The 12,513-nt window shown below is 35.3% G+C and overlaps 1 protein-coding gene across 3 annotated transcripts in view; it reads right to left on the reverse strand.

Moving 5' to 3' along the window:
* fxyd5 (FXYD domain containing ion transport regulator 5) overlaps nt 1–12,513 on the reverse strand; it is a 28,502-nt gene that overhangs the window by 13,225 nt on the left and 2,764 nt on the right. For all 3 annotated transcript variants that reach the window (XM_081369701.1, XM_081369702.1, XM_081369703.1), the window contains 2 exons: nt 9,290–9,357; nt 2,738–2,960 (listed from right to left, as the gene is read on the reverse strand). In XM_081369701.1, the coding sequence (XP_081225827.1) occupies nt 2,738–2,749 (12 nt within the window). In that variant the 5' untranslated portion in view covers nt 2,750–2,960; nt 9,290–9,357. The remainder of the gene's footprint in view (nt 1–2,737; nt 2,961–9,289; nt 9,358–12,513) is intronic.

A 12,513-nucleotide genomic window follows, 5' to 3' on the forward strand; every position in this document is an offset into this window, starting at 1 on the left:
CATACATACACGCACAGACACACACACACACACACACACAGACACACACACACACACACACACACACACACACACACAGACACACAGACACACACACACACACACACACACACACACACACACACACACACACACACACACACACACACACACACACACACACACACAGACAGACATGCACATACTATTACTTTTTTTAGGTATATACATAAACACGCAATACAGCCAAATTACTCCACGTCATTTATTTTTGTGGAAAGCCAGTGCAGGCCTGAGCGGCGGTCATATTTTGTACCGCGATGCGGTACATCTAGTTTTAACAAAAATGCAGTAAAAACGGTAATAATGTGAAATATTAATACAATTAATACAAAGAAATGTTTCTATCTTAATATATTTCAACAGATAAGGAACTCCCGCACACTATCGTTACTTGCAATTGAATGTAATCTTTATTATCTACGTTTCGGTCACACGACCTTCATCAGGAACATTCCTGATGGAGGTTGTGTGACCGAAACGTAGACTGTTGAAACGACCTACTTATTTGGTCTTGTTATCCTACGCACCTATCAGCTGCAGGTGTGCGATGGAATTTGTTCACTAATATCTTAATATATTTAAAATGTAATTTATTCTTGTGATCAAAGCTGAATTTTCAGCATCATTACTCCAGTCTTCAGAGTCACATGACCCTTCAGAAATCATTCTCATTGGCTGATTTGTAACTCAAGAAACATTTCTGATTATTATAATCGATGCTGAAAACAGTTGTGCTGCTTACTATTTTTATAATACTTTTTTAGGATCCTTTGATTAATTTGAAAGTTCAAAAGAACAGCATTATGCGGAATATAAATTTTTGTAACAACGCAAAAGTCTCTAGTTTTCACTTTTAAATGCATTTTTGCAAAGAAAAAACAAGTAATAAAAACTCGGTGAGTGTTTTAGCCATATTTTCTCACCTCATGGGATCACAACACTGAGAGATAGTAAATCTTTTCCTGGATTTTTTTGTGCGTTCCCGAGATTAGTCCTTCCTTAACATAATGCCGAAAACCCGAAGTCTCTAGGTGGTCTGGTTGAGGAGTAGATAGAAGTGCAAGATTGGTGCGCACAGACGCACAGAACAGAAATCATAAGTTAACAAGCGCAATTTCCGGGGGAAAATTGCGCTAAAAAGTTAACTTTTGAAAGGTAGTTTAGCTGTGATGTAAACTATGTCAGATACTTCGGGGTAAGTCGTGCCAGCGTCAAAACATACAGTGATCCTGAGATTTGCATTCAAATGCAGTAAATAATGTTGCATTCATCTTGTTGACAAGTAGGGGTCAATTTTTCTAATAATGTGAAGGGAAAACAGTATTAAAACGTTGAGTAAGTAACATTACTAAATGCACCAAGTACTAAGATCACAAATAACAGACAATCAGTAACAACCGATTATTATTATTATTATTTTTTTATTTTTTTGAAGGGTTGAAATTTAAATTACAATCATTACAGTTATCTCTACATAAGTTATCGTGCTGTTTGAATAGTTTCATGCTGTCTGCTCTGATTAGGGAACAATATTACAACACATTGTGCAATGATCTGGATGAGAGAAACAGCTTCCTCTAAGCCGACAGAAATGTGTCTCAATGTATGTTCTGTTGAAACCAGCACATGGAGAACACAACCCAGCAGGAAGCCGTTGCATCCATTTCTAGTTTATTTGTATCGAACTCAAGTTAAAAACTTAATTAAGACAAGTAATGACTGTTGACATGTCAAAGATGATTAATGCATCATATCAAAGCTTTAGGCTAAACATTTTTCTGAATAAATGAGCAAAACCAAACTGTGATACAGCTATACAATAATGGTTGTAGTGCTAATAACAAAAAACACATAGTACTCTGCACTACTTCCTGTAAAGCGTGAACTGCTGCACGTGTCTTCACTGAACATTCACTTTAAGTTAGCGTTGTAGAGTTGAACGTTTAGATCAAGCTAATCATTCCCATCTTTTATAACACTATTCAATGCAGAGATGATTCTGATTCATAAAGAAATGGAGCGAAAGTCTCAACGGATCAATCTATTAACGCCTGCAGACTGGCAACAGTAACATTCCAAACATGGTGTTAACTAATAAAACAAAAACTTGAACACAACTTTATAAGCTGATACTGTATAAATGTGTCTGTGACATTATTTTGTTGATTATTTTCAAATTTGTATTATTTTTATATGTACTAAAACATGCCTCATTTCTTTCTTCTGATTTTGGGGTGAAAAATTACCTATAACATTTCTACATGAAACACACAGAGAAGCCTTTATCTTTTCAAACTATTCCAAACATTCATAATATACTACACATTTATTTGTCCCTTTTCCATAAATTTGAATCTTTTATTTTGTGGCCTCCAAGACCTTTTTTTCATTAGAAGTAGCCACTTTGATATATGGAGGGCGAGCCTGTATTGAACTGTGGCTGTGTAACTGCAGGTGAGTGAGTGTGTTTACCGGTTTCTAAAGACAGATCGTCCTCTGGGTCTTACGTGATCGATGGATCAGATAAACCGAAAGGCTGGTCCACGGTGACCTCACATGCTTGGAGCATGTGTGCCTTCGACAAAGCATATATCTCTCTTTTTCTCTAATGCTTACTTTGTATTTCATACTCAACAAGCTCAAAATCTTTTAAAACAAGTCTACCTACAAATATTGACTGATTTATTTGACTTACCTTGATGCTCATTTTGATCTTGTGTATCACATCCAGTCAAGAGTTGAACAGAGAGCAGCATCTGTGGGTTCCTCGTAACCGAGAGAAAATGGATGTTGGGCAAAGCATTGACCACGCCCTTGCTGAACTTCCACTAACGCTCAGTCGTTCTCACTGGTGCCGAGGCCTCTCACTCCATCCACATCTGCCAGCCCTCTTTTATGCCCGTCTCATCAGCTATTGTCTACAATTCAAACTGTGTTAATGCCAGCCTCTCTCACATTGTGTGTGTTTCATCACTGTAACTCATTGCCTGTAGGCAGCTCTTCTCCGTGTCTGTCCATTCAAAATCTACCATGAGATCAAAATAAAGTCTGTATTTGTGCAGAACACAAATTAAAATCAATTTAATATATATATATATATATATATATATATATATATATATCTTTGTTATAGAAAAAACAACATATTTGCTAAGCAAGTTTCATGTCAATAAAATGTGAATGTGTAAAAACCATAGACTTACATTGAACCCCATGTTGCTCTTCGCGTATTTCAATGAAATGAATGTACTATATTATTGTCTAATAGTGTTTTTTTAATTACTATTTTGTATTTTTAGAGGATTTTATTGTACAAAATTATATTTATGCAGGAGTTACAATCCATTTATTCACTTTTTGAGCATAGCCAATCTGAAATCCTAAAATTAATATTTCTAACTTAAACTGTCATAAGTCTTGAATGATTTGGAGCACATACTTAAGTTTGGTGTCTTCTTAAAGATGACACCTTAACCAAGTTGATTTCTAAATTTGAGGTTAATCTCTCAAAAAATGAGCCTTCAGTAAGATTTTGTTTGGGCGCAGTACCAAACTTTTCCATGAGATGAAATTCAATGCGGTCATATTTGACTGCAAACAATGCAAGTTTTACTTTTTTTTCAGGGCCATTTCAGGGCCATCATGTCCATTATTTGTGTGTGTGTGCTGTTTGAAAATGTCTTGAACTGAAATCTGACTTGATCACATGCTTTGGTATCTTCATAATTTGTAAAGCAGCAGACTTAAACAAAAGTCTAATTTGCCCGCCATTCAATAACATTACAATATAGGATAAACATCTGAGATATTAAAGAATTTTATTTGAGAATATTTTCTCTTAGTTTGCACTCTTCTCCTTTAAATGATTACCTGAGAGTGACGTGCAGCAGAATACAGAGTTCTCTGAAATCGAGAGGAAGGAAACCACGTAACCACAGCTGAATTTGTTAACTGAATAGAACACTATGTTCCAGAGGTTGTCATGACAGCAAGGCCTCCTATGCCTACAATTTGGCTAGAGTACAATCATAAAACTATTGAAACTTTTGTTCAGTTTAGATGTTTTTAGCCTCCTCAAAAGAGCTGTAATGAACATCAAGCGATCTCTGGAAACCCTCCTCCTACACGCTCCAACATTTCTTGAGAAAGAAATTAGATTGCACAATTCTCAAATGATCAACATCTTCATTGCTCTGATTCAATAGTACAGGGTTAAGCATGGTTGACTGAACCCACCTTGTATAGACCACTGCTATTATATGTCCTCCATATTTAAACACCTACACATTATATAAATCACACTGTAAACTGTCTGTTCTGCAACAATAAACAATAGATGATTTCCAGAATTCAGAACGCCTCGTCCCCATGTCACGTTCTCAACACTAACCCCCGCAATCCCAGGATTCCTTTCCTTCCACAGAATGCTGCATATTGTCACAGTTTTCCCTTTGTCTTGTCAATTTAAAAATAAGACTTTTTAAATATGCAAAAAAAAAAAAATAATAATAATTTTGGATTCTGGTTATGATGCTAGGATGTTCCGGGTGGTTTCCAGGGTGTTGCTATGTTGTTGCTAGGGTTCTCTGGGTGGTTGCTAGGGGGTTACTTTCCTAGACATGGAACAGGTTAAAGGGATAGTTGACCCAACAATTTTCATTCTGTCATCATTAGCTCACCCCTAAGTTGTTCCAAACATGTATGAAACAATTGAAACCAAACAGTTGATGGACCCCATTGACTTCCATAGTATGGAAACAAATACAGTGTAAGTCAATGGGGTCCGTCAACTGTTTGGTTATCAACATTCTTCAAAATATCTTCTTTTGTGTTCAGCAGCAGAACGAAATTCATACAGGGTTGGAACAATTTGAGGGTGAATAAATTATGACCGGATTTTTATTTTTGGGTTAACTATCCCTTTAAAGGGGTGGTTCACTGCCTTTTTTCTTTGCTTGATTGTGTTTATGGGCTGCAATATAACATGTCTTCGTGTTTCGTTTGTTAAAAAACGCCTTATTTTTCATAAATTTCACCTTTATTGTAAGCCGCTTCCTCCTCTGTCATTTGAACGACCGGTTGACTTCCTGATTCTATGAAACCACTCCCTCAGAAAGAGGCAATGAGCTCAGATTGGTTAGTTCGGCCGGTGTGTTGTAATTGGCTAAACTGCGTCCGGAATCTTCACGCCCATTACCTTTACGGGCGACAGTTGCATGTGCTCCGGTCAAATGTAATGGTGTCAATATTGCCTCATCAGTTTGAGCCAGAATCAGACCCAGAGAGCGGTGATGAAGAGAGTCAAGCAGAACCTCCGCAAACACGGCTCTTACTAAACGTTTCTGAATGGTAATTTATTTTATTTTATTATTATTCTCTCAAAGAATTTCCATACGCTGTTACTTGAAAATGCTACTGCTGTTTGTTAGCTTTTGAGATACGCTTTCCCCCTGATTAAACATTTAATATAACTGAATACATGACTGAGTAATACCGTTTTTTAAAGATATTGTTTTATTGATAGAATGAACAACCGTTTAACTATTCACAAAGCTTAGTTTACTCAGTTTGTCGTTTTCTTTAGGTGTACATGTGATAGCAGCTGAAGTTTGCTGTTGCGATAATTTTTTGAAGTTTGTACACGTTTGTCTTATACACACAAAATAGCATCGAACTAACTAGCTACTATAAACAAACAGCTTTGGCATTGGTTTGCGTTCTTGATCAAATCAAAAAATTACGTCATAAAGTATACATGGAAAATACGTTTACAAAATTTGTACATATTACAAATTCGGGTCCAAAATGTTTGTACGCGTTTGTCATATACTAAAGCCAGCGCTGGCATTTTTTTACATCCTTGATAAAACTAAAACATTACGTCTTAAATTATACAGGCAAATACATTTAAAATGATTAAACCTTACTTGCAGGTTGTGGCCTCTGGTTTTAAAGCTGTAACTGCTTCATGTTGGAGTAATAGTTTCTTGTTGAATCCGGCATTGAACTCGTGTAGATTCTGGAAGCTGTCTTCCGTAAAATGTGCAGCACAGAGAGCTAAACTACGATTGTAATTGTCAGGAACATAACCAAACTTAAATTTGAACCATTGTTGACGAACTACAGCGTCTGTAGGAAGCCTGAACACAGAAGACCTGACAGCTACAGCTCTCCACTATAACTCCTCCTCTTCGACAGCAGAACATGTTCCGGAGGGAGGGTGGATGTAAATGTATGGGTTAGTTACGTATAAAACCCGGGAAGTATCTCGTTGTAGTCCCATTCGAGACGTTTTTGTAGGCATTAAACTTCCTGATTTTTAAAAGACAATATCTCCGCTTACGTTGAACTTTAAGCGCAGCAACTTTGCAGATACTGTTCATGCACCAACAGCAACATTACACAGTATTTAAAATGAAAAAAGTGAAATAGCAATCAACCACCCCTTTAAGGCACGTTCACACCAAGGACAACAACTAACAATAACTATAGAGTTTTAATTGTCCCTCTAAAAACTCTAAGAATAGTAGTCCACACTATACACCAGAGGGCAACAATATGATTTTTTATTTCCAGCTGATGAACAATAAAAACACTGATAACCAATCAGAATCCATCCTGTTTTAAAGAGCTTGAAAATTTAAAGCGATAGAAGCCAACTGCAGCACACTTATAATAAACAATGTTATCGTTATCGCTATGTTGGTGTGGATGCTAATTATTGTTATAGTTATCTTTATACTTATGAAATGTGCTATATAAATAAACTTGCCTTGCCTTGCCTATACTTAATGTTCTTGGCATGAACAGGCCTTTACTGTGTTAATGCAAGCCAATTATATTTTTCCTCCGCCGTTTTATCATTCACCATAGAAAAATTGTAAGTCTGAAAAGTGCAGGAATAAAAAAATAAAATAAAATAAACGTACTAAAATTTTTAAAGTTTAAAGTCACCATGAAATCAAAATGAAAATTTTTTTTTATCCATGCACATGATTTTTAAAAAAAAAATTATAATGTGCCTCATAATCTTCATAATCAAAATAACTCTCCCTCTCCCTTTCAGCGTCATCTCTTCTCTTCTCTGATGATGTGTTTACTGACGCGAGGGCGGGGCAACCTGTCACTCATATGACATCGCAGCAATAGCAAACCACAACAATCCAATAAATTCCCAAATGGACAGAATCAAGTCCCGCCCTACATTTTTCCTTGTTTGAGAGGCCGTTTCCCTTGGATATATGTCATAAAAGGGAAGAAATCGTATTGCAACTTCCGTTTCATGCCTACTTTACTAATTAGGGTAGGAATTAAAAAAAACTTTTTAAAGGTTTTTACAAGGACTCAATGGTATGGAAGCTTGTTTCCGCCACTGAATAAAACATTTTAAAAGATAATTGCGACTTTTTATCTCACAATTGTGAGTTTACATCTCGCAATTCTGACTTTATTTCTCGGAATTGCGAAATTATTTCTCAAGAATTGCGTGAAAAAGTCAGAATTGCGTGATATAAAGTCAGAATTCTGAGATATAAAGTCAGAATTGCGAGATATAAAGTCAGAATTCTGACTTTTTTTCTCGCAATTGCGACTTTATATCACGCAATTCTGACTTTATATCTCAGAATTCTGACTTTATATCACGCAATTCTGACTTTATAACACATAATTGCGAGTTTATATCTCGCAATTCTGACATCTTTTCTCGGAATTGTGAGATATAAAGTCCAATTCTAAGGGGGGGAAAAAAAGACGGACTTTTTTTTTTTTTACAGAATAGTTTATATCTCACAATTCTGACTTTATAACACGCAATTGCGACTTTATATCATGCAATTCTGACTTTATATCTCCCAATTGCGTGATATAAAGTCAGAATTCTGAGATATAAAGTCAGAATTGCGTGATATAAAGTCACAATTGCAAGAAAAAAAGTCAGAATTCTGACTTTATAAGACGCAATTGCGACTTTATATCTCGCAATTCTGACTTTATATCTCAGAATTCTGACTTTATAAAACGCAATTGTGACTTTAAAACACGCAATTGCGACTTTATTTCACGCAATTCTGACTTTATATCTCGCAATTCTGAAAAAGAAAGTCAGAATTGCGAGATGTAAACTCGCAATTGTGAGATAAAAATCGCAATTATCTTTTTTTTTTATTATTTTGTGGCGGAAACAAGCTTCCATACAATGGTCTCGTCATGTCAATACACTAAAAGTAATTGAGACTGCCTTAAAAAAAATACAAAAAAAGAGCAATTTCCCCAAAAGCTTTTTTATTAACTGTAGTGGGACAGATCTAGTTAATTTCTTCCCACTCTAACACTACCTAGCATAATGAAGAGAACAGAGTTTTAACAAGGACGTTTATGGAGCACCACTTAGCTTTGAGTGCATGTCCTTGCAGTTGACTGAAAAAGTGGCAATTAGGGACCAATGTAGTCATAATTTGTCACTGGTCATCACAGCATGGGACAGACCCATCATTATGAAATAATAAAAAATAACTAGCTATAAAACAACAGAAACCATGTATGCATGTAGAGCATGCATATGAGTGTGTGGGTCCAGTAAATCTATTCAAGTGCATTAACATTTAGACTGATTCAACTCCTGACTTTGTGAACTCATTTTAAACTTCCCTTTTCTCTTTAAAGGAGTAGTTCATAATTCTGTAATGAAACACTAGAGCCTCATGTCATTTTTTTGTGGAAGAATCTTTCAGCCCAGTTTTATGAACTGGATCAATTGATTATTCAAAAGGCTAACCTCAAAAGAAAGTTTTAAATAAATAATGTCTTAAAGTCTGTTCCTCAAACAAAGTTATCGTATGACTTCGGAAAACTTCACAAGTCACGTGGACCACTTTTATGATACTTCTATGATGCTTTTTGAAAAAAAAAAAAGTGTGAAATGTACATGATTCACATTTTTATCTTTTTGGGGAAATAAATGAGAAAATTTCCATTGTTTTCCATTTGCAGCTGCTTGAAAGCTCTGACAGAAGTAACATCTGAGAATCAATATAATCAATAACTCATCAATGAGACTTTCTTATAAATATAATAAATATAATTTGAGAAAAAAACAAAAAAACATTACAAATGTGTACAATGCAGGAATCAAACTGCTTTTGATGGGCCAAGTGGAAAAGAAAACACCACCAGATGAGTCTTTAATTACACCAATTTGGCTGAAACACATGTCTGGGTTATTATTGCATGTTTTAGAGGTAATTACCTGATTGAAATCTTCTGAGGTGTTCAGTAAGCGCCTCTGCAGAAACGTCTTTCTGGTTGTCAAGTGTCCTAAAAAAGATATAAAAAAAGATTGACGTTAAATAGGATATAAATCTGTCAGAGAGTTTAGTCTGCCATAGACCGTCAGTTTCAATCACTCTCACTTTCTTTAATGGTACTGTTTTAATTACTGGCTCTCACATTTGTTTTTCCATAAAAATGAATTATTACTTAAATTGTGCAGCTTGTTAAGGAGAGGTTTGCTATTACAGTACTTTTCAAAGATATATGATTTTGACTTGGTGGTAATTCGCTTTTTTTTACATCATATTATAAAATACACAGAGTCTGGTATTATTTAATAAACATAGTGCTGTCTAAGAAATCAAGGCTGAAACGCTGCATTTGGAAATGTCACCGCAAAACCTGTGCACTGAGAGCAAAGCCTCCTGGGTAATATCTGAGAATAACCATATTTGCAGAACTTTATCATCTGTGATTACGGAATAAATTGTGTTTGCTCACTGTTTTGGCCAACTCCACAATGCTCTGATTGCTAATGTACTGCGTTTTGTGTCATTTTCAGAAGGTAAATGAGCAGAAACCAGGAACCAAAACATACTGGGGCCGTGGAGTAATGGGAGATAGACTGCAAGCCAAATTCAATCAAAATTCTTATTACCTAAGTTCGTCTTGCTTTATTATTCATGTAATATTAAAATCTGCAGTGTGAAAAGGCAATTTTGACAGAAAACTTCAGCATGCAAATTCCATTATAAAATGCTGCTAGTTTGCACTGAAGTGCTTATGAGCTGACGCCAAACAGTGTTTCCCAGCAACCCGCAGCCAGAACCAGAGAGTTAGATGCGAGTTGTGACCAGCAGGACATGCGACTAAAACCCAACATTTGAGACTCAGAACAAATCTTTAAGACAAGAATAAAGCAACATACATTGTAGCCTAGACTGAACAGTTTACATCACCCAAAAAGCGCCAAAGATACACCATAAATTAGCCGGATTCCCCTGCTTCCCTGTCCCTGATGAATAACTTGGGATTGTGATTAATGGCAAGTCATCTTTTATATACACATATAAAAAATAGATTAATCTGTCCTCTGCAGATAAAAGTAATTTGTCACTTTTCAAAGTTAGAAAAAAAAAAAAGTGCAGAGTCAAGCGTTCTGTGGGCCTTTAACAGCGGTGACATAATCTATGAGTGCACAGCTGCAGCTACAGTAAACCTACTGGATGTAGTTTATTACAGCGCTCTACCCACAAATCCCTGCGACAGATTTGTGCATGAAAGCTGGTTGGCTGTCGCTGATCACGCCGACAGAGCTAAAAACTGCTTAACTGTGGGACACCAATCCTGATTTGAGCTAATGTCTCAATGGAAAAGAGGAAATGACAACATGCAGTTACAAACCAAGACTAATTGCAGGAAATATTCATTAATTATCTGTGCCTTTTGGTCAAAGCCTAATTTCCTAGGGTCTCTCATGACAATAGCCCATTCTTGTTCATTTTTGTTATATGACGACCACAAATTAGTATCAAAAGGTTGATTTTTTTTTTTTTAAATGAAAAGAATTACAATTAATTACAATTAATTTAAATAAAGTAGGCTAAATAAATAATACATAATTAACTGAGCTGATTGAAATATAATTAAATGAACTGGACTTACATTTTCTCAAAGTTAGCATGAAAAGTGGCCAGACAACACACACGTTGATTGAGTTTGTTTGTGTGTGTGAGCATGTGGGTGTGTTTGTGTACTACAAGGACTCATTATTATCATGTGACAGACTACAATACAAACTCAAGTGTGGAAGTTGGAGTGAGGGCTCTGGTGTTTTTGTGTGTAGAATTTGCTCAAAAGGGGAATGTGAACATACAAAGGGAAGTATGGGATTTATGCTGTTTTTCATACAGAACACTAAATGTTATCATCTCATCTGCGGTAGCCTCCTTATCCGTTACTGTGCTATTGTTTACTTATAAAGCATCATATCTCAAATAAGCAATTTTTGTCCGAATGTAGGCTATACCTGATTGTTCATACAAACATTATTTTTTTTTTTTTTTTACTCGAAGTAATTCTCCAAAGATTACAAAAGTGTTTTATGTATACTGTAATATAGGCCTGGCTAACGCTCTGTTAACCAAACTTGCCAGTTAACTCTTTCCCTGCCAGCATTTTTTTTTTTCATACAAATTTCATGGTTCCCCAGAATATTTTGTTGTATAAATATCTGAACATACAATATATCAAAAGAAATAACAGAGCTTCTGCTTTAAAAAACACACTTGAATGTGGGCAAGTTTCATGAAAAAACAACATTTTGAACAAAAAGCTGGATCGGATTCAGAAGATGATCAAAACAGAGTAGATCGGGTAGCCTGCATACTGTAATGACAGAAAATTTCATCAATGGTGGGGAAAGAGTTAATAGGACTATAATGTATTTTTAAATCATTCATGGAACATTTTTTTTAAACGTTTAAGTTGGACGGTTTTTAAGTTGGAATGTTCAGTGAACATTCAAAAGTAATATAATATTTGCAAAATGATAAAACTGAATGTTCCCTAAAAGTTCGCATGACATAAAAAACTGGGCATTTTGAATGGTCCGTGAAAATTCAGAAATAACATTTTCATAACTTAATGTGAACTTTAACACAAGCATTTTTTGAGTATTTTTTTTCTTAGCTGGAATGGACCTTTACTTTGACCTCTGGATGGTGCAGTTTTCGAAATGAGACACAAATGCAAGATCCGCAGTGTTCATTACTCCCTATTCCTGAGCACGTCGAAACATAACAGCCTATACTCTTTTAAAAAAATATAAATTGCCATACGTTCATGTAGCCTAATATACATGTGCATATAATACATCCATGTGTATTTATATACATACAAATATACATGTATTATTCATTAATTTAATATTAAAAGGTCACATTTGAAAGCGCTACCTAACTGAGACCTAATTGTCTGTTGCATTGTTTAATATGAAAATAAAGTTGGTTATACTCACTGATCTATATAATGTCATTCTATATAGATCAGTGGTTATACTAGATATGTCTTATCTTATTAATCAAGCATAATCAAGATGCTTCTCCTGCACATTGGACTAATTTACACCTGGATTTATGAACATTTGGACATACAGACTTACACTGTATTTGTACACATGGAGAAACAGTGTGATGAACG

The sequence above is a fragment of the Scardinius erythrophthalmus genome (assembly GCF_964197995.2).
Source record: "Scardinius erythrophthalmus genome assembly, chromosome: 7".
In the NCBI taxonomy this organism is placed as follows: domain Eukaryota; kingdom Metazoa; phylum Chordata; class Actinopteri; order Cypriniformes; family Leuciscidae; genus Scardinius; species Scardinius erythrophthalmus.